Source organism: Corvus kubaryi, unplaced genomic scaffold (assembly GCF_017639235.1).
Source record: "Corvus kubaryi isolate FWS band 111438036 unplaced genomic scaffold, C.kubaryi_AGA036_p1.0 37236, whole genome shotgun sequence".
Lineage (NCBI taxonomy): Eukaryota > Metazoa > Chordata > Aves > Passeriformes > Corvidae > Corvus > Corvus kubaryi.
In genome coordinates, this window is record NW_024581067.1 from 2,556,749 (window position 1) to 2,580,366 (window position 23,618).

General features: G+C 44.4%; 1 protein-coding gene across 7 annotated transcripts in view; it reads right to left on the reverse strand.

The window, feature by feature from the left end:
• The window catches only part of ZCCHC7 (zinc finger CCHC-type containing 7), an 86,736-nt gene that overhangs the window by 22,376 nt on the left and 40,742 nt on the right, over nucleotides 1-23,618 (reverse strand). For all 7 annotated transcript variants that reach the window (XM_042023120.1, XM_042023122.1, XM_042023121.1 and 4 more), the window contains 3 exons: nucleotides 8,292-8,335; nucleotides 7,011-7,127; nucleotides 5,830-6,000 (listed from right to left, as the gene is read on the reverse strand). In XM_042023120.1, coding sequence (XP_041879054.1) covers nucleotides 5,830-6,000; nucleotides 7,011-7,127; nucleotides 8,292-8,335 — 332 coding nt within the window. The remainder of the gene's footprint in view (nucleotides 1-5,829; nucleotides 6,001-7,010; nucleotides 7,128-8,291; nucleotides 8,336-23,618) is intronic.

Sequence of the window (23,618 nt, forward strand, 5' to 3'; positions counted from 1 at the left end):
AAAGGCTAAGCATATTCCTTCATTCAGACGGTGACTTGGGGTAATACTGCTCCCCATTATGAAGTGGGGTACAATAGCTGAGGAGGGGTGACTGTTAAACAACAGCTTTTTGGAGACGGTGCTTTTAACCAGGAACCTCATTACTTTGCATCAGCTCAGGATTATTGTCTGCATTTTATATCATGGAATGACAAAAAGTATGATTAACAATTACTACCAAATACTGGCTCCTCAAACGAAGCAGAGAGGTTTGCTATGGAAGACAGCATAGCCAGACACAACTGCTGCCAAACGCATGATTTTCCTTATTTATTTAAAAGAACTTAACCATGAACGGCCCTCGTTTAAAGAAAAGCCCTTGTGGTACTCAGCTACTGTGGCAGCGTGATGAACTACATTAAAATAAAATTGCATTTATTTCCTGCCCCAGTGGTCTGACCTTACTTGCATTTAGATGTACCAGCACAAAAGGTGCCTACTCTAGAGGGTAGTGCCACTGCCGCCGCGCAGCCACGGAGCGCATGGGTGAGGGGCGCGTCCCCGCACCTGCCCACACCTTCGGCCGTGCGAGCGCCGCGCCATTATTCCCCCAAATCCGTGTCCCTGTTGCCACGGACCATGTCCAGTCAGTGCGGAAGAGCGATCACTCGTGCCTGAGGCTGACCCAGTGCAGGGTGCCATACCGGGAGAATTGAAACTGGGTGCTGCACATTTTGACCCACATTGAATTTTATCAGGTGCTAATTATTGTTTTACCAGAACAACGGCTTAATGCATCTGTTGTTTAATTCCCACTTCCCTATTCTCCAATGTGAACATCAAAGAAAATAAAACACTCAATCTCAAACAGCCCCTGACAGCAGACCGGGACTCGAGAGCTCAATAGACGAGGCCCTTGCCACCAGTTCTCATATTTCCACAACAATGAGCAAACACAAAACCGGCACTAAGCGGCCTTTCCTCCTTTCCGCTCCCCTCGGCCGGTCGTCTGCCTCGCGCCGAGAGGGCCCTCGACGGCGGCCCTGCGGGGCGCGCGGCGCGGGGGAGCGGATTAGCCCCGCTAACATGCGAGTGCCAGCGAAAGGGAAGGAAAAACCCCACTACTGTATTTGGCGTATGAATAACCAAAATGCACGCGCTGACAGGAGACCGGGACGGGCCCGCGGCTCCCCGGGAGAAAATGTAGCTGTGATGAGTGACAGGGCTTTCAGGAAATATGTTCACAATCACAGACAGTGAAGGCCATGACCTAGATCGTTTAAGAGCTTGTCTTGTCAAATTATCAAAAGCTTCTTCGTCTCTGAATAAAGAGTGACATAAGTGAGTGTCAGAAAGCTGCAGGCTGACAAGCCAAGCATACAATAACAGCATGCACGTCACATACTTGCCGAACACCGCCACGGCTAGCGGCAAATCTTAATGAGAGCGCGGCTGGCCCAGGAGACTTGGGTCCCTGCTGGCATAGCTACTCATCTCGCAAAAATCCTTCAGCTCCGAGTCAGTTATGGTCTGACACGACGACTACAATTACTAAACACAACTTTTTAACAGAATCCTCTGGTGCTTTGTCAAAGAAGCAGCGGCTGCTTGGAGCTGCCCCGCTGCAAGCCACCACAATAAAACAAAAGATTTGCCAAAACACACACTTTTCATCACCTCCGCATGGGAACTGCCGCGGAAAATACACAATGCTTCCCTTCAAAACCACTCCTGCACAAGCAGATGTCGAGATCTCTCCCCACGCTGCCAGTGCAGACAGGTGCTGGTGCTGGGCAGGCAAAGCTGGTTAACTGCCGGTGTCACCCTGGCCGTTGGGAACACGGCCTTATGCTCACCCTTGGGTGGATGTGCACAGCCCCACGAAGGGTGGGGAAGGACACTGGGGAACTAAGGAGAAAGAGCAAACGTCGTGCTCTCTACCCAGGGGAAATGGGCCACGTGGACGCCAGCCACCCCTGTGGAACGATTCCTGCACCTCCAGCTCCATCCCAGCCCACAGCAGTATGCCAGAAACAACAAAGGCAGAAGGAACCTCCTCGGAGAGAAGAGGCCAGTGGTGGTTTGCACGTCCAAAAAGTTGTCAGAACAGGCAGAGAAGATGCCAGTCGAAGCACCCAGCTGGTTCCTGGGAACGAGTGCTGACAACAAGGGTATTTGGGCATTCGGATAGGACCATCAGACACAGCGTGGCTGCAGGGCACCAAGCACCTGGGCACTGCTGTCTGCCAACTCCTGGGAGAGCCCATCCAGCTCACCGAGCACCCGTATGCTGGTTTTCCCAGGTATACAGGGAGACATGCCCCCTCTGCATGGCCCCTGCTACATCCCCTGTTTGTGGAGTCCTTCTCCCACCCCTGCTGCTGGCGCATAAGGCTGTAAACCGACCACAAGGCTCATGACATCCACCTAACTGACACTGAATCAATCAAAAATGGCTCCTCTGATGACCCTCCCATGGAAACCATGCAACGCTGGGCCGCCTCCAGTACACCTCTGGCTAAGAGGACTCTGTGTGTTCTCAGCGCTGTCTCAGGAAAAGAGACTGATCTAGCAGATCAAAAATGTATGACCCTAAAATGTTTTAAGTAACTTTGAATGTTTCCTAACCAAACTAGGTGAAGCACTTTGAACTGCCTCACAGGCACTTCTGGACACAAGTGAAAAGTCAGTCTGACACACTATGCACAAGAGCCTGTTCTGCACCCTCTTTGTTACAGTAAAAGGGAGTGCTTGCTGAGAAAGACAAATTACTACCTCCTTTGAGCATCCAAAGCATTTCATAACGTACGTTTGATAACAAGAGTATGGGGATTTCTGCTTTTCACAAGGAGTCATATGGGAAAGAGAAGGGGTGATTGCTACAAGTTACTCCTGGGGAGATCTCAGTTGGACACAGCAGAAAACTTTTCACAATGAGAACAATCATCTCTTGAGGGAAATGCTGGATTCCCCAGCATTGGACACTCAGGATTTGGCTGGGCTATCTTGTGTAGACCTTGCTTTTGCCAAGAAAAGTTGGGGATGATGATTAGATGATCCGTGAAGTCCCTTCCAACCTGGTGTAGGATTCTGTGGTTTCTCTTCTATGAACTGCTCCCATTTCCCCTGGAAGCAGGGCAGATCTGTATCCCTCAGTAAGGAGCCTCCAGGTCTGCTGCCGACCACACAGAGAGGCACCTCGTACTGTCTCTTCCCAACCTGGCTTCTATTGCCTTCATCAGGTGTACTGGAAGAAATGCTGAACAACTGCTCCCTGACTACTGTCTCCCATCACAGATGATTCTGAAGCTCTTTACAGACCCTTCCCTCTGTCACTTCCTTTCCAGGCTGAGGAATTGTGGCCATGCTGAGGGATGCAGAAGACAGGGACCAAAGCTGTGCCCAAGTGTTCCTGCTTTCCTGATGATTCCTAACATTTCACCAGATTTTTTTTTTCACCTTGTGAAGACTAAACTGATGTTTTGTGGAATCATCTCTCATAACTAGGATCTGAGTCCTGAATAGTAATATGCAGAACCTGTTATTCCATAAAACAAGGTGGGATTATTTTACTTTACGTTTATTGCCACTCAATTTCAATTGCCATTTTATTGTGTTCTCCCTCTGATTCTTACAGTTCTTGGGCAGTCCTGCACAACTGGCTCACAGCACTGACTCTGTAAGTAATTCAGTCTTCTCAGCAAATCTTGTCACCCCATTGTTCACCCTTTTCCATGTCACACTAGCATATTCCACCTTTATCCTCTTATTCCATGCCTGTTTAGTTTCCTTGAAAGCTTTTGGTCAGGAACTTTGTAAAACGCCTTTTGGAATTTGTAGGCTATGTCAACTGGATCATGTTTACGCACATGCTTGTCAACCTGCTCCTTTGAAGAACTCCAGAGATCCCTGAGAAGTGGGATTTCCTTTACAAAAGCAGCCTTGAATCACCCCATGTATATTATATTTATACACCCATCTCAACATGCCACCGCCATGGTTCCTGCCCCCTGGCTTGGTGCATGCGTGCAGCTGGCAGTCTGGGATCCCCAGCTCACCCTGGGACAGCCCCTACACACCGTCCTTGCATTAGTAACTCAGTGACCAGTCATGTGCCAAGCACGAGGTGTCTGTTGCCATCACTGGTTGGGCCATTTCACCTTCATGCTCCTCTGCATCTTTTGGGCAATGGTTACCCAGTTTTGGGTTAGTACTCACAGATTTGTAGTAACCCTCACATTCTCTTCAATTTGACAACTTCTCTGGTGCTCCCCTCCACAAAGTAAGTTTTCAGCATGGGAACATCCCTGGTTTCTTCTGCTATGAACATCTCAGATGCAAAAACATATCTTCAGGCCACCAGCAGCAACCTTGTCCTATCCAAGTGTTCCCTTCATGTCTTGATCACCTGTTGGCTTCATAGGCTTCCTGCTCTGATGTCAGGAAAGATTTACTGTTGGTTTTGATTCCTTTGCCTTTGCTCTGCCATGCTATCCCTCTCTCTGAGGACTGGGCAAGTGAGCTCCTGCTCTGATGCCCCAGTATTGACCACACAGGTCAATGACACAGGCAGCCTTACACCTCCCATGCAGGAACACTCAAGAACTGCCCAAAGTTTCAAAGAAAAACCTTTCTGATTTAAGGTGGACCTAAATGAGCAGAAAAAATACATGCTGCGATGTTCTTGATAACCTGCATGACTCAGGTAGGATTTAAATGCTTGCATGATAGAGCACTCACGATTCTTTAAAGAAAAGAACATCAGCTTATGAGAACTGGTGTCATAAAATGTGTAAAAGGGAAAAGATGGCAAAGAAAAGATGCTTCATTATAGATTACGATTTTGTCTCACTGCCTACCAGAATGAGGGTGCAGAAATGTACAATTCACATTCTTTAAAGGTATTGTGGGCACATTATCTATAAGCAGAAGCATATCTGGAACACATTCAAATATCATAAGAAATAGCAAGCCCCAATTAGGCGGGTTGTCCTTTGCACATCTCATGTACCACTGTGACATGCTCTTCGACCAAACAGAAGAAATAAAGGCAGGAAGGAGACATTTAGAAAGAGATTCAAATATTTCTGAATATCAAAAAATCCAGCATTTAGGGAATCCCACAGGTGTATTTGAAAAACAAACATATAGGCCATATCTATAGATAGAAAATGAAGTGTGAATGTACGCCAAAATTACCGCAACTTGCCTTTTATCCCTTTTTGTGTTTAATTAAAGAGAAAAAAATATCACAATAGGTTGGCTGCTACATATAGGACTGAATTTTGGGGACATATAAACCCATAGTAATGTAATACAAGATTACATTGGGTAATACAAGATTACAGGGGCAAATACATTTGTTCTCCCTTTAATTTTCTTCTATGTTTTACTTTAGTAGATTATGTCAAACCCAAAGCCTTCAAACTACTTCTCTCTAATAGTATTTTCACTGATTAATATCTGATCATAGTGAAAAAACCATAGATCTGGATTCTTGATGCATCAGAGTTACTCTTTACTTCTTCCTGGTACACTTGCAGGTACTGTGTCTCCTGATTTCAACCTCACTATGCCTTTCATTCCACAGAAAAAGGACGTTTTTGTCCACCACAGCTGAACTGAACCAAACTAAAGACAAAGTCTTGACAACGCTTTGGTTCATTTTCTTTGAACCATTCTCCATGAAAACTCTGATAGTGTAAAGTACTGACTAAACACAACATTTTCATATGCTTATACACTGTGTAAAATTGAAAAAATATGAAGAGATTGTGGCCATTGTAAATTCAGTTTTTGACAGACACAAACCAAACGATGCCCAATCTCTGTGCAAAGGGCCCTACTCACATCAGCATAGTGGCCCTTCATGTCGCAGCGGTTGCAGTGTTTGTTCCAATAGGCTCTCTCTAGGCATTCCCTGAAATAGTGCCCAGGCAAACAGCAGTTCAGACAGAAACGTGCTGGGCAGCTGTGCTGTAGATGGTCTCTTCCTGCACACAGGCAACAAGGGGGAACTTTCTATGGAGAAACAGAAATAGAATCATATTAAGTGACAATGTTTCAATAGATCCTTCCAGTTCTCCTGCCCCACATGGGGGTGTGTAAGGGGTAGCTGGGTGGGCACTCAGCTGCCATCCAGACTCACCTGGCATAGCCTCATGACACACAATTCAGCACTTGGAGTGACAAATACAACATGCAGAAAACTATTCTGAGGCCAAACCTATCTCTGTAAAGCAGGTTTTCCCAGTGAGTGAGTGTATTTCCCCCAAGGGTTGCATGGGATGTGGTCATTCTGAGTGTCCTTGTGGGTAACAGCGCGGAGGACCGAGGGTTCTACAGATTCTGTTGTGGGGGTTGGTAAATTCAGGCTGTCATACAACAGCTCCCACTTCTTGACAGTGTCTTGACTGCCTTTTAAACCTCTAACCACAGGACAAACTTTCGGAATATTTGGCATCTATCTGAGCTGCTTAAAGTTAGCTCCAGTTTTGTCCTGTCCACGGTTTTTAACACTATTCATATCACAGTTCATTACACTTTCTGCTTTCATTTAATTTCTAAGGCTGTATTTTTGATTTCATGGATTCTCCTTATTGAAAATACAATTGAAAAATATTTTACACTTTCAAATTGTTTTACCATATGAAAAAAAAGATGTTTCTGTATGACACTTGACTCTTTTTCTTGCTCAGTTTACAGCCACATAGTTTAGTGAAAGTTGCTCCTGCCCCTGGCAGGGGGGTGGAACAAGTTAAGCTTTAAGGTCTCTCCCAACATAAATCATTCAATATAATTCTATATGATATAAGTCTGTATATTTCTCTCTTATAAAAACAATAAAAGCAATGACATAGCCAAACAGAGGATAATTTTATACAGTAAGCGGACCTCATGCAAGCTATCCTGCAACTCAGAGTAATGCTTCAAAGAAAGGATAAACCACCGAAACAACGCTTCTAATGGCAAGCAGAAGGGTGTATTAGGAAAACAGCTGAAAGTACAAGTGATTTAAGCATTGCATTTACTTTTGGAGTGGGACAGTTCTTGGACAAATGTCCTGGCCTGTCGCAGTTCCTACAAGTAACGTTTTTGTAGTACCGCATGCTGCTGTGCCTCATACCCGTGTAGTTGGAGATCCGTGCCTGGTGAAACAGAGAGAGAAATGCATTTACCACTTGAGATTCTGTGGTTTGGGAACTGGGAATTATAAAGGTCACTGCTGGCAGTGATCCAGCAGAAATCTAATGTTTCACATGTACAATTTACACATGCAGGTTTGGAATGGGTAATTCTGTTACAGAGAAACCTGCATTGTCTGGAAGAAAAGCACTCGTCCAAACTTCCACTTCAGGAGATTTTTTTTTTTGCTATTTAATACTGCATTTGTGAAGCTTTCCCTCAATTAGCCAAGATACTTTTACTCACTGTGCTATGTCACGACAAACTGGAATTTTCTCCAGAACACAAATAAAACTAACATCAATTGCAAATGCAAGTTACATGTTCCCTTGCACACATTAAGGGAAACTGCTTGGACAAAGTACAATGCTATACAAGTCTGGATGAAATCTGCAATTTGCAATTGTAAAGAAAGACTTAAAAAGGAAAAAGGAAGAAAAAAAAAGAGAAGCTGGAAACAACTGTCTCTCTCCCAATGACCTCACACATACTTTCTGTGTAGGCAGCCAGAATTGAAAATCCTATCTACAACTATCATTGCCTAGTAAACATCACAAGATTAAAAAAAAAAAAAAAAGAAATTTTGGATGAGTAAACAGGAGAGGTATAAAAACACCATTTCTCTTCAGGGAAAGAATTTATTAATGTCACTTGATTGTATCAGCTCTACTGGACATTGGAAAGAAAAAGGGAAGGAGTTGGACACAGCAGCTGAAGCTCAGTCCTCCTGGATGCTCCGGCACCTCACCTGGGAACTCTGGGCTGCAGTTTCTCCACGCCCGCCCCTGCACCGAGCCCAGGAAGGCACCACACTCTGCTGGCTCCCAGCACTGCCTGGGAAGGGGACCAGGCTGCCGTGAAACAGCTCTGGGGCTCTGAACACACCCAGAAGGAAGAGCTGATGTCCACCTTGCAGAGTCTGTGGAGGCACTCCAGTTCCTTGCATCCCTGTCCCTTCCTGCCTCTATGCCAGCCCCAGCTCAGGAACTCCTTTCTCCTGTGGGAGGACACTGCTAATTGTCCCACACAAACACCACAGATGGGTTTTTCAATCCCATTTACTTTGTTCTGCCTGTTAATAAGCAACAAAATAAAGAATTCTAGAAAAATTTGGATGTCTGTATTACCTCTAAGTCTTTATGAGAGATGGACCAGTCCACATCAATTTCTCCTGAAAAACAAAATAAAAATTAATTATATTTAATTTATATGAATATTTTTCTATAATATATTCAACATGACGATGACTGCAATTATTGAAACTGCTAACAGATTTTGATATACTAAAGGGGAGAAACTAGTTTCCTCTTTGGTAAAAGAAAGCTATTGACCCACTGGGCACTAAATCTGCCTCACTTGAGTATCAGCCCATGTCCAACTATTGGGAGGAGTTTTCCGGACACCACACTCTTGTCCTGCCCCCTTGGGATCTAAATTCAGGTGGGGATTTAATTCCCTCAGAGGCATGGGCTCCAAAGGTCCCAACTCGAGCCAGTGGAGCTATCCCTGCCTGCATTTGTGGGGATGCCCAGCTCAAGCCCAGAGGTTGCAAGCGTGGGAGCACATGGAACAAGAAGTTAATACAGAGCATACACTTCTCCTCCTTGCGAATTCACCAAGTCTGTGTCTCCAGCCCTGCATCCTGACTGCTGCGTGCCAACACGACTGAGCATAACCTCAGCCACCCAGACTGTAAGCTGAGCAAATCTATTTCCAAACAGGGTTTGGTAATGTGCAATAAATCAGGAAGACACACTGAATAATCGACTGTCACGCCATAACCCTCTCACATGCAGCCTTTGGGCTGGCAGGAGTGAAAAGAAAGAAACCAAGAAGGAAATGGAAGGGCAGTAAGCTAAAGGCATAGGGATGCAGCTACAGCTGTTTGGAAATTCTGCATGTCGACAGCACTGAGCGCTCCGGCTGTGCACACACAGCTGTGCTCCCACAGCAGCTTCTCACCGCTATAGGATTCATGTCAGCGGAGGGGCTCACCTCACCCATGCTTTTACAGCAAGCACTACAACTTGTGTGCAGAGTCGTCCTGCATGTTCATGAACTTTTAAATGCAAACTGTCCCATCCCAATCCTGCGTCTGACTCTGAGGCATCCACGTTAGTAACACAAATCACAACATTATTGTGATTTACAGACAGCAAAAATTTCTCCAGTTTTGATTGTACTATTAATTTCCATTAGAAGGTGGATGACTGCAAATTAAAATTATATCATCTATAATTTTATGACTCCTCTTCATTTACTGAAGAAGTCAGTAATTTTGCCTGAAGCATGTGATGTAGTATCTGGATACAAGATATGTCATGTCACTCAGGTGCTTCAGAGCTCAACACCTGCTTACTGCTGCTCTTCATTCAAGTCAGGGCTCATACCACCTGTTCTCACCTGAACTACACTGTGAAGTATTTTTATTTTCAACACTTGCTCATGCCAATGACTGTCACTGAGACACTGATAAAGCACTAACTGGCCTGTTAAAAAAGTGATTTGTGTGATGTATGAACTTGAGTCGCCGCACACAAAGTGACTGCCACTGCCAGGACTCCAGCACCCACCTGAACTGTCACCCCAGCATCGTTCGGGATCACAGGGAGGATGGATGGGACAGTGACGCATCAGTGCCCTTTGGCATGAGTGAGTTGTGGATATACTTGAGAGAAAATCAAGCCTTTTGAGGCCTGATCATTAAAAGCAAAGACACATTGTCATATTTGAGTGCATTATTTATGGCTCAAATACCTGTTAAGGAAATTAATTCATAAAGAAAAAGGTGTTTGTAATTCAAAGCTCTGCCTTGGCACTCAGCACTGCAAGTGCCGTGTTGCACAGAAATGCACATGCAGAATGGTCACAGATCAAAATTACCACTGAGTTAACTCCTGTTAATCACTAGGCATGCTCTTCCTGAGGGCAAACCAACCAAGTTTCTCTTCTTCACTGTCAAAATCCCCTGCTTCACAGGGGAAAACCATGATACAATGACTCAAATACTCCTAATACAAGAAGCTAAAACTGCTCCACTCAGAAAATAAATACAAGAGCTTTAATGCTGAATGAAATATTACAACAAAATCTCCTGTTACTAAATCTGTTTGGTGATCTAAAAGTTAATTCTCATTCACAATATATTGCATAAGGCTTTTTTTTCACCTACAATAAATTCTTCAAACTGAAACACCCAGGGAGAGTTTTGATTCTGCAACCAAGGTGAAATCTTGCTGTAGAGACACCTAGAAAAATCTGCAACAATATTTCTCATCAACCACAGTGTTTTGTCTGGCTCTAGATCACTAAATAAATCACAAAACTCTTATCAAATTGACAGATACTTCCCATTCCCTCTGATTTTGTTCCCTTATTTGGATGAATTAATGTGCCCCACAGGCAATCCCGGTGCCCTGTGGGCGGTTCCTGGCCACTCCACCCCCACTGTCCTGGCTGTTCCCTTGGCTCACCCACCAACGTCAGCACCTTGGCGTGTTGGGGCCCCCCTTGTGCCACTCTCTCTCTAGCCTGTAGCCCCTGTCACCTTTGCTTTACTCCTCATCAAGCAGCCTCAGGCGGGCGGCAGGTCTGGGGCTGCACTGCAGAGGAGCCTCCCCAAGGATGCAGTGGTGGCTTTGCCCTGGGACAGGCAGGCAGCTGACACCCACAACGAACACAGACTGGGTCAGGGAGCAGAGGTGGGTTCACCAACCCCCCGGGGTGCCCGAGGATGATGCTCTTCCATCCCACAGACCGCGACCCGAGGCACAGAGGGCAGTTTTGGACAGACGCACGGCAGTTGCTCAGAGCTCCATTCCTCGCAAAGCCTTGCAAAACACCTGCCACCTGATGTCCTCCAAGGCCATGCCAGTACCACATTAGAGCATTTCATGCTTTTTATAAGGTGGGTATGCACACAGAAGGTGGAATTCTGCCTGAAGGAAGGGCTGTGATTGCTTATTTTTATATTTACTTTATTTTTTACTCTTCCAAATACAGCAGTTCAAAGACTGATCCAGACAATCTCGGTCAAGATTTCCCTCTTTTTCTGCGGAGAACTTGCACAGCAAAACTTACTTAAAGCATCCTGTGAGTTAAATAAAACCAAGAACATCTCTGATATATTTGTGCTTTTAATCTTCCTCATATTCATTTATTAAACCCTACCTCCTTTTAATTATATTAATTTCTACACTAAGTTTAATACTAAGATTAAGATGAATTCCTGTGCTATGATTATATATATTTCTATACTAAAAAAATACAACAGACTTTACTGTATAAACTTCTTACATTTATACTTTGAGAAAATGGTGTTGTCAAACTGCAGATCAGGGAAGAAGAGGATGTAAAATATACACTATTTATATGAAAATGGAAGCCCTGCACAAGGTTCTCTCTTTATCAAGTACCACATTTTGGCTGTCCTCTGCCCCTGCACAATGGGATGAATGGCAAGCAACAGCTTTGCTTTTATTTAAAGAAAAATTTTCAAAGATCATTGAGATTCACATGTATCCCTCCAGCAGCATGAAAATGTAAATTTCTGAGCAGCGCTCGGGGTGAAGCCAGATTTAGGACCACTGTTCAATGTGCATTCAAACCTCCCCTCTTTCATCCCAGACAGGGAGAGGAGGGGAGGAGGGAGACGGAGGACCAGCAGTCAAAACCTGAAATTGCCCGGAGGAACAATCTGCTTCCACAGAACAAAACACTGACTCAGAATAAACAATAAACGGTTCACAGAATTTCCTTATCTGCTGTGCTGCTCCACCAGGGACCCCAGCAGCTGATCGGGCTGCCCTGGCCAGGCAGGGCACTGCTGGGCATGGGTTGTGACTCCCACCCAAAATCACACTAGTATTTTGCTCATCAGGGCTGGGAGAAAACATGTCCTTGCACAAGCTCTGCCTGCCCTGCAAGGGTTTGTGTCATCCCCTTCTTCAACAACAGAGAAGCTGCAGAGCATGGACATCCAAGTTTGAAAATAAAACACTAAATTTTCCAAAAGAAGAAAGCAAGTGGCCATGTCTCCCCTTCCTTCTAATTGGAAAATACATGATGACATGTATTATATTTATTTTATGATGAGCCCAGTGAAACAGGACACTTCAAGCTGTGGCACAATGATACGTGGCCTGAAGGGCAAATACATTTCAAAGCTGGGCTTTAAAAATTGGATTTTGACTGCTAATTAATATAGCATATTACAGAATAGAGAACTCTAATTATATTCTAGTATAAGATCTCCGTGGCAAGGACTGTTTCAGACATATCTCTGAACAATATTTACCATACCAGGACACAGCTTCTGCTGCTAGTGGAAAGGCATTTTAAAATTATAAGCCTTAAAACCCCTAAAAATCACTAGATCTGTACGAATTTCACATTATGACATATATTACATATATCTGAAAATTCCTGCTTATGCGTGAACTAAAGTGATTGAAGTCTTACCGTAATGCAGCTTGCTATAATGAGTTTCACATTTTCTGAGCCCAAGTAGCTCTTCTCACAAAAGAAAGAGGAATGACAGTATGCCAGCGTAGCAGCCAAGCACTGTCCCAAAACAGAAATCGAGGTGGCCTCCCGACAACAGCTTTGGTAAAGCACAGGAATTTGGGTTTCTATGGACCAGGACATACTGTACATCTCTCCCTTCTCAGAAGAGGTATTCCAAGAGCCTACAGACATGTGTGTGTCTGCACGGCCATGCCTGTCAGACTGCGTCTGCTTATGTGCGTACAGGTGTGTGTGCATGCACCCCCACATGCATTTCACCCGCTATTTGGCCTGCTGCAGACCAGCCATGATGGAGAAGAGCTTGGTCCTCCTTGTGCTGACTGAAGCTCCCATTCCAGCAGCTCCAGGTCCATCCCAGCAGGGACCCCTCCCCACAGGGAGGTGATCAGTTGCCATGGGGTCGCAGCCCCCTCTGCACACCCCAGCTGCTCACACCAGCTCCTTGGAAGGGAAGAGCATCAACCCTGGTGTGTTTTTCTTAGACATTTCTACTGATTTCTCAACTTCTCCTTGATGAGATGATTTACTTAAAAACAAAACACCTGCTGTTTAACGGAATACCTGTCAATATCTCTTTAAGACAGCTTTAAAAGAGATCCACAAGACCCGCAGGGAAATCAGTCGAAGGAATTGTTGACAGAAGTTCAATTTGAGACATTTTCTCATGGCAAGAAAAGGCTCTCATGCCAGTCCCCTTCATACCTAAAATTATGTATGTGCCAGTAATATGCACATGTTTTGGCAATAGGGAAATCCCTGCAATACTTTATTCTTAGCAACCTTTATCCGCCATTTTCGAAAAGCATCACAAAATCCAACAAACAATACTCAACCCATTTTGAAATTAATTAAAACGTAAGCAGTTGACTGAAGCAAAGGCAGGGCTGGCCAAAAGCAAACAGAGTTCAAACAGGAAAAGAAACTCACAGAACTCTGAGCAGCCCTGCTAAAGCAGGAAAAAAAAAAACCCAGGAGCTGTAAAAGTTACTTTAAGCAAACTTGAGCAGCTATGACCCATGGGGGAAGACTTAACCATCACTGCCAGAGAGGAAAGGTCTGGCGGTCGGGGTACGACTGGTGCTCTAATCCCCCAGCAGTGTGCCTGCTGGTGGGGCCCCGTGGCTGGGCTGGGGTGGCCACTGCCAGGGACATCACAGACCACGGAGTGCAACACACACGAGCTAAGAGCACCTAACCAGGCAGAGACATGTATTTGTGGTGTTAAAGCAGACATTGATAGATACAGAAATCATCGTATCCTGCTGCTCTACCAGGAGTTGGATCCCTGATGCCACATGTTGGCTCTGTACCCCGTTTCTGTGTCAAACAACCTCTCCAGCGACCCATCCTGCACCCTCCTCCACACGTGTGCCCCTCTGTGTCTCCCTCAGCTCCATTTATTCCAGGAGCTCAGTGTGGGTAAAGAGCCTCATGTACCAAGTGGGAATAAAAACGTGCAGTGAAAAAAGCATAAGACAATTCTGTAAATCATATTTTTGTGGAATATATGTACCATTAAACTGCTGCTTCAGCAGGGAAACACATGCTAAATATGAACATGTAGGGTGCCCTTTCCATTATGTAAGTATGCATAATTTCCTGTCTGTTTTCTGTCTGTGCTGTAACAGTGCTTCCTTCAGCACTGGCCACTGCTGGCCATGTTAATTCACAAAACTGAGCGGCTCATGATTTTCAAAGCTTAGCGCAACATTTGCAGAACAAAGTAGGTTTTTCTCTCTTTTTGGTGGGTACAAGTATGGGGACCACAGGAACAGTTAAATTCATGGCATGGTTGGTCTACCACACAGTCGGGGGAATTCTTTAAATAGAGCCTGTCACTCTCTTTGCCCATCAATGGGATTTCCTTCTCAAACTGCTGATTCGTTCAGGTACACAACAGAGGAAATTTCAGTTAACCTTTGTTTCACCCCGGGGAAAAATCTGTCTGAAAAGTATAAAGTGAATAGATTAAAAAAAAAAAAAAAGAAAAAAAGAAAGAAAAGCTGCAGGGTTATTCTTCCTAGTGTTCACAGCAGTCAAAGTTAAACAGAGAAAAGGAGGCAAACATGAACATTTTATTCCCACCAGAGAATAAGGTATAATATATGATTTAGAAATTCCATTGTCTATACTGTGATTTCTAATTTAGAGAAGGAAAGGCTGAACACAAATCTATTGTTCTCATCGGGTGCATCAAGATTTCACTTTTTTATTTTTTTCTATATGACTGAAAAGGGAATAATACTTTACTTTGAAGAGAAACCCTTTTTAGCTATTTGATTAAGTTGTTTGAAATACCTTTTAGATTCCAGCAATCCTTGGTGAAGAGAAAAATAATAAATACTAACTCAGAATTACATGTGAGAAAATGAAAACAGGGATAAAACCAAAAGTACAGTAATAAAATAAAGGGAAATTTCAGGATACGTTACTGCCAAAAAAGGTCTAAGTTATTCATAAAACCCCCCGTTTTGAGACACAATTATAATTTCAAAACAGGAATAATAATTTTCATTTCCTAGTGTCATTCATCTGACAACATGTCTGCAGCATTTGCTGTGGTAGCACACTGAGAGTTACTGCAGACCTATGCCCAGCAAGCCTCTGCAGAATGGACAGATGGACAAACGGACATGGAGCTCGGGAGCATGGCCAGGGCCTGGGCACGCACGGCTGTGAGGTCTGTGAAGCCTGAGCTCCAGTGGCAGAGGTATTCTGAAATGCCTTATGGGATCAATAGGTTGCCAAGAATTGACTCAGCATCACCAAGACTATTTCTGTGTTTAAGTGATGGTGATTTTGTCAGCGGCTGCACAACCCTTCACCGGGCAGCTCATGGTGGGAGCCAGGGGCTGTGGCGGCTCTACAGCCACGGAGAACCTTCACCTCTTAATCAGCTCCTGGAGAGGGTGTCTGTCGCAGCCACCAATGTCAGCTGGCAGAGCCTGCCAGCCCAGCCCGGGCACACGTGGTGCTTGGGGCCCTTGTGAGGGTCCCTTCATGGCGGGATGAAATGGGTCTTGGTTAACTGCTCAGACATGAGCCTGAGGAAGACCCTTGCTTCACTCCTCACTGTTTACAGAAGATCAGCAGTTGTGTCCTGGGAGTCTGCTTTGGCAACATATTGCATCTTTTTTCACCAATACAAAACAGATGAAATATAAATATAAATAAAAAGGAGACAACAAAGTCCACAGAACTTTGCTCTGCTAAGGCGTGTGGTGTCTGATCTGCTGAAGTCCCTGTGGCTAAAAGAAGCCGTGTAAGCTATGTGCCAACAATGTGACGTGTCTCCCTGTAATGAAATCCAGATTTAAAGCTTCTTGGAAATTAATTGCTTCTTGGAAATTCAATGCTTCAGTTGAATTGCAAACCTAAAACCATTCACCAGTAGCTGCATCCTGGTGAGAAACAACACGGCTCTCTTGATGCTGCCATAAACAATAAAATACGGAAATAATCCCTGAGTTGGAATAATATTGATGTAGATGAATATCTGAAATTTGTCAAGCTTAATTGGGGATCTTAACTTTTTCTCTGAAATTCCCAAAATCTTTAACCCAGGAAAAAATAAATCACATTTCAATGCAGGCTGAGTGCCAGTCTTTGGGTATGGGCCAGAATATTGGTTCAACTTTCTTTTGTGCTGATAAATGGCCCATAGGGCAAAGGCAAACTAAATCATCCCAGCTCTGGTGATTCCTTCCCACCCTCATGCTCAGGCCAGGCTCCCACAAACAGCTCTTGGAACACGAGGAGGACCACCACAGGGTTCCTGGAAGGAGACAGACCCAAAACAGCTCTGAGGGTGGCAGTTCTCAGCACTTTTCATCTCTTCCTGGGAGGACTCAAATGAGCTCCAGACAAAAGGACTCCCAAAGAGCCTGGTCAGGGTCAGGATGTGGGAAATTGCATTACTCTGAGAGCAGAACTGCAGCTTGAGCTGATGCCAATACGGAGACATAGAGCAGGTGAAATTCCTAGTTCTCCATTTTGATCCTCCTGATGGTTATAGCAATAGGAATCATAAGCAGGAGGTTCCTCAAAAATATTCATACTGAACAGAATAATTTCGGGTAACAGAAATTAACATCACCTCATAGATTTGCTATCCATTTGAAGAAATCTCCCCATCTGCCATGCACCCTTGGTGCCCCTCCACATTAAGTCTTCTTCAAACTTGAGCTTTCCAAGAAAAGGGGCGAGTGATGCAGTGACACAGCACTCCTGACAGTGACTGGAAACAAGATGCTGATGCATCTGAGGATATGCAACAGCACAGTTGCTCCATGAGAAGAGAGCTCCAGTGTAAGCACTCTGCTCTAATTTGGTCTTCCTGGGCTTTTATGACCTTACCACCACAGGCAGATCCTTTAGTCCATGCCTGAAACACTTCTACAGCAGGAAGAGTTTGAAAGATCTTCTCAACACCTTGGTCATGGCTTATAAAACATGTACCAAGATGGTGCAGTTGGTCTTCCAAGAGCCACTACCATGGAAGACTGTGCTCTGCTCTCAAACTGCCACAAAGGACTGTAGACATTTGGAACATAAAAGCACCAAACAGCACTAGCGTCTGGTGCCTGAAGGTCACACATCTAGAGCCTGGTCTTATGTTGGGCTCTGCAGGGTAGAGGTTCCAACACTGCAAAGAATGAGAAGGTACACAATCTCCTTTTCCATTGCAGTCCTAATTTTTGGTGTTATTTTGTTTCACATGAAAAAGACACCCTTTTCTTGGGAACAGAAAACAACTGGAATGGACATCTCAACATCAGCCTTCCGCTCGCAATAGAAAACAGCTTTCCAGGATGTCATTCTGTACTTCGAGGTAAAATTTTGAGGTGATGAAAAATGAAGTGCCAAAGAACCACTAAATCTCACTGGCTACAACAGCTCTGTCTTTGCAACAAGGACCACAGCAGAAAACACACCACTTTCTTTCCTTTTTTCTCTTTCCAAAGAAAAGTGGGGAAAAGGAAATGCTGTCTCTATAATCAGCAAATAACAATTCTTAGTGAGAGAATTCAGTTTTTGCTTGTTCAAAAAATACTTCAATGCTGCAAGGAGATAAAATGAATCTGAGACCCCAATTTCATCTCTGTTTCCCACGTATACTGGCACAGTGGTCTCAACAGTGGGGTGTAGACACCCCAGAGCATTCCACTGCAGCATGGGAAGAAAATGCTTTTTTTATCATTAATAAATAAACGAAAACAGATTTTAAAAATAGTGTATACTTGATCTTTCTCTCACTCTTTTTTACTTTCTATTTTGTGCATGCAGTGTAACCGCAATTGACATTTCAATGGTGGGGTCAAAAGCACCTCCTACAATGCTAAAGACATAGTTATTTACACTTTGATCATTTGTCTCCCTGGTTTTGGTTTCTTTTCTGTTTATTTGTTAGGTGTTTTTTCTTTTTTTTTCCCCTAAACAGATACCACAGCAATAGTAAATCCTTCTCACTGCTACCAAAAGGCAGCTCATAAGTATGCTGTTGTAATGAACAAAACTTTCTTCCATATCTACAAAATTTGAGTTCCTTAACAATACGAACTTTTCATACACCTGAGGAGCTTGGTCACTGCACGTCTTGCCCAGGTGCTGCCAGGCAGGGGGCCAGGAGGGATGTGATTAGCACCACATCAATCCCAGTGGGTGCTGCTCAAGTGTTTTCACAGCCTGTGATGTGCCCGAGATAGAGAACAGAACACAAGGACTAGGAGAGCTCACAAGTCTATACTTGATTTTAAGCATTTGAATTCTGAGAATTTAACACGCCGTTAGTGAAAATGAATCGGACAACAGCAGTACTGAATAGTTAGACTGCATATAATTAGTTTTAAAACAGCACTTAGGACATTTAATACCACTTCTTCCTGACATCAATATAAATGGAAGGCATATTATATGCTAGCTCTTCCTACCTAAATTCAAATACTGTAAGTCTCACCTTTTTGCTGTTCAAGTAGGAAACTGTTATGCACTTCATATTTATATTTTTTCATTTAATTTACAATGATGTTTTGCTTGATTAAAGCTGCTTCTTTTTTGTTTCAATGTTGACTTTTAAACAGCAGTACTCTTTACAATATGCAGTTACTTAATTCAGGTCAATTACTTCATGTGACTGAGCTGAAGTGAATGTGAAATATTTGTATCAATCCAAGAAAGGTGATGCACATCAAAAGTTGTGATTTCAGTCACTCCTTTCTGATAAAGACTCAATCATCTGAACAGTTCTGCCCATGTGCCTCAGGTGAAAGTCCCCTATGCTGCAGCAGAATCACGGTTCTACTGAACAACTGACTAAATATAGTTTCTATATTACAAGTCTGGGCAATAACTCCTGAAATCTTTGATTCAGGTTTTCCCCGTTCATGAAGACAAGAGGAAGGGATGTCTGAATCCGTGACTAAAGGGCTGGTTCCAAAGCAGATCCTGCTTCTACCTAGCAACACTAGGGGAAAAAACAACCAGTCCTAGCACTGAAAAAAATCACCAAGGCCTCATTTAAAATGTGCAATCAACCAAATTTCCTGAGCAGGGTGGTAGCTCGTCAGTCCTTTAAACAAATAATGCAGACACTCTCTCTAACTCCCACCATCTTTCACTGGGCTGTGGGCAGGGAGGAAGGACACAAGAAAAGCAATGGAACATAAGATTGGTGTTCCGAGCCTGTGGCCAGGGCACAGGAGCCACCACTGCTCACAAGGGTCTGTTCTGTTCCTAAAGTCTTGATGAGCTGGGAAGGGAGAGTATATGCCCAATGTTAGGAGAGACACTCCTGAAAGGAGCTGGCACCATTTTACACTAAACATCAGAAAAGACTGACAAGGCTGTGAAGGAGAAAGAGGAAGAGGAGGAGGCAGAGAACACCCACGCCCACCCTCCTGCAGACATCTGGTCCCTGCCTGTGGACAAGAGTGCAACCAGTTTGCAGCGGGTACCGCTGTAGTGGCCCCACTGGTGTTCCCTGAGGTTGTCCAAAGACAAGTCCTGTCCTGCTTGGCATATCTCCACAGTGGGATGGCACCCACACTGGGACGATGCCACCGCTGGGTTCACCCAACAACACTGTGCTACCAGAGACCCCGTATTGGTGGTTGGGTACCAGATCTAGCCCAGTATCTCTTCACCGGAGCCTAAATGAAGCCACATCTGCTGGAAGCCCTGCCTGTGGCAGGGCTGGGCCAGTGCTGGCCATGTTGGTGAGGAACAGCATTTCAGCCTGTGACTCACAGGCTGAGCCAGCATGGAGATGAGCACAGGTAAAGCTGCCATACACACCTAGTTCTGTCAGCTGTGAGCTGCCACAAGGTCTAGCCTTAATGCCAAACCCACGTGGTTTAGGAAAAATAATGCAAATCTTGATTGCCAGTTAAAAAACCAGAGTTACAGATTTCTTCCCATACACTTACCTCCTTAATTCAGGGCAAGACTAGAGGCAGGAAACTCCCAAAACGTTATGGGAGAACCTCTGTGTGGCAGAACCTCTGCTGAGTACAACCTCAAACAATTTTATTTCAAGTCTGTGGCGTATTAGCAATAAAGAAATGCTGGGATGCTCAAGTTTGCATCTCCTTTTGCCATTAGTTAGTGATTCAGATGATCCCATATGACTGAAATCAGACATGTATTTTGCATTGCTACACAAATCTGAAAATCAGATACTCATTTTCAAAAAAATGTGAAGAAAGCACATTTGAGATGCATTATTTCTACACTTGCTTTCATTTACACCTGTGTTTGTATAAGATCAACAAATTCGATGATGCACTAGGAAAGATGTGATTACCTTTTATTATTATTTTAACAGAGGTGCAGAGGGAAGCTTAAGGGAAAGAAAATCTGCAATTTGTTACCCAGCAGATCTTCAAATGGTTTAAAAAAATGAAAATGAGGTATGAAAGTAAAAAGCCACATAACGCAAATGCAGGCAAGTAAACAAACTATTTAAAGCAAACAGATTACATCACTCACCAGCAACATTCAAAATCTGGAAAACAAGTGGGCCAACTATTTAAACTGAGAAAGGAACACACAGCTAGCCTCCCTCTTCTGGAAATACAAAGAATGATAAATTCACTGGTTGCCTGAAAAGAACATATCTCAGGAGCTGTAGAAACACTGATTTCCTTTTTTGCCATTGTCTCTGACAACACGCTCTTTGAATTACACACCTGCCTCCAGCCTTCATTATTTCTGTTTCATTATAATGAAGATTATACTTTTGACTTCCAAGGCTGCTCGCTTTGACAAAGCCCTGCAAAACCTCCCCTTCCTTTGCAATCTGACAGTGCCATAACAAAAACCACAAACAATTCTACCACAAATAGGGTGTTTTACCCACAGCACCCCACCCTGCCACCACACAAAAAAGGAGTGCCGTGGAGAATCCAGGTGTCATCACTGCAGGTGCCACCACTGTCACTGATATCAACAGGAGCACTCAGATTGGAACATCTCAGTGGCCTAAGCAGGGAAGAAACAAGTGGAGGCTGTGAGCTGCTTAATTGTAGACAATATTTGCACTGGTGAAAATGTCCAGAAGTGCTGAAGTATCCTAAATGGCCACTTTTAAATTCAAATATCCAATTTTGTAATGAAATCCATATGAAAATGTCATTTAATTCCCTCTCACTTTGAGCTGTATGATAGCCTGTGTGTGCCCACCACCCTTTGGCCACAGTGAAGCCTGGCTGGCACCCACTGACAGTGGAGGTGCTCTGGCTGTGAAGGTGCTGGCAGGTGGCACTGATGGCTCCGTGCTGGACACCAAGTGGCACAGCTGGATCTGCACCAGAAACCAGGTGGCACAGCTGGTTCTGCACTGGACTCTGGGCAGCACAGCTGGCTTGGCACCATATGTTGGGTAGCACAGCTGGTTCTACACACTACACTGTGTGGCACAGCTGGCTCCGCATCTGCCCCTTCCAGACCCGTCCCAAGGTACCAGGTGCCCTGGGCTGCACCCAGGGCTGATCTGTGTGGCCACAGCTGCTGCTGGCACATGCTGAGGGATGGCTGCTGGGCACCAGTGAATTTTCGGTGCTGACCTTTTCATGCTTTTACTCAAGGCTTCTGCTTGTACTTGCACTTTCAAACAGCATTTCACCTGTTACAATCTCCAGCTCCTATGGCTTCAACAAAAAATCAGTAGGGCTGCTGCTGTTTAAAAAGAAAAGCAGCATTCAATTATTTTGTCAGGAACACATTTTACCTGCTGTGATGTGCCACTTGGTTAGACCAAAGAAGGTACCGTGGCAAACCCCCGGGGTTCTTCTGGGCACAGTTTCCAAAGCTTTCGCACATGCCTGCAGTCTTTATTCATGTTGAATTACATAAGTTCCTTTTTTTTCTCTTCTTTTTCTTTTTTTTTTAAATTCAGCTATTCAGGCACTCAGACAAATGTTAAAAAATTAAGTTTCTGTAAACACAGTGTTATCTTAATAAGTCCAAATATTATTAGACTATTCCCCAGGGGAAGAAAAGCAATATGTTCCAAAGCAAGTGGCTGTATATTTTGCAGAAGGTGGCTACTCTGAAATTAAGAAATGCAAATGATTCTACAGTTTATGTGCCTCAAAGTAAAAATACTGATACTAAATTTTAAAAAGGTAGCATGAGACATTGCTGCTTACGCCAGAGCATCGGGAGGATGCCAAGGGACCCAGAGCGATCCCGGGTCTGGGGTTTTCAATGGCACAGACTAGTGATCACAGGATGCTGGTGATACTCTCCAGTTACCCCTGGCAACCCTTCTCAACTGTAACGATGCTGCCCCACAATAGCTTTCACTGGGCAGCTTTCTCTTCACTTAGCTGAATGCTCTGGGACCATCTGTGTCGGAAAGCATAAAAGGCCAGCCTGCCTGTGGGCCCGTCACTCTGAACACCACCTCTCTGACCCCGATTAAATACAACTTTCAATCCCTTTTGTCCTCCCTGTTGACTTCTCCTATTAAGGGAGCCCTTTGACAAAGAAAGCGGAAGAGTGGACTAAGTGCCCCCAAGAAAGGTGATGTCTGATACTGCTCAACACAAGGATTAGCAAGCCAATACATAACAAAAGCAAGTTTGGGGGAGGGGTAAAGAGGAAAAGAAAAAAATGGTTTTATACAGGTCTTTGACTAATTCAGTAGGTACACAGTTCAACAAATAGCTATACAAGAGGCCTGCTCCCAAAGAAACAACTACCAGGGAACAATAAATTGAGGAGATACCTTTCAGCATGGCGACGCAAGGCCGTGACATTGACAGGAGCAGTGGATGTGTCATTTGCTACCTATGGGTTTTTAAACCGCATGTGGTAGTGGGGAGAGGTGCCAAGAACACTCAGGGAGTTCCTTCAGGGACAGACCTTTCCCTACAGAAAGGTCTTGCAACATATCCTAACTTGGGTCATTTGAGGTAACTGTAATGGGAGTGGGCAACAAAAACATGAACAAGAACAACAGTGGCTGGAGAAAACCTAAATACTTGCACATCAGAGCTGATTGTTTCCAAAGGCATGTACAAAAAACTATCTGCTCTTTGGAATATGCTAAATTTCTTTGTCAAAAAGAAGACATAAAACTTTGCCAGGCAGGCTTGCAATAGCCATGGGGTATCCTAACACAGCACACTCTGACACTGAAACTAACAGTCGGCACTGGGGAGTGTTCAAGTGGGTCCCAGAGTGCAGAGGCATGGGGGGCAGGAGCAGAGAGAAGAGCAGAGTGCCCACTGCAGCCCTCATCCTTGCCTACCCTCTGCAAAGGGGACCAGCCTCTGGGATAGCCACAATGATGGATGGACAGGAAAATGGGAACCTCGCTGTGCCCCCCAGAGACAGAGAATGACACGTCCCAGGGGCATTTGTCCAAGGTGTGAGGCAGTGGTAATGATGTGGTCATCACAAAGAAAAGTCAGGAAGCACCTGGG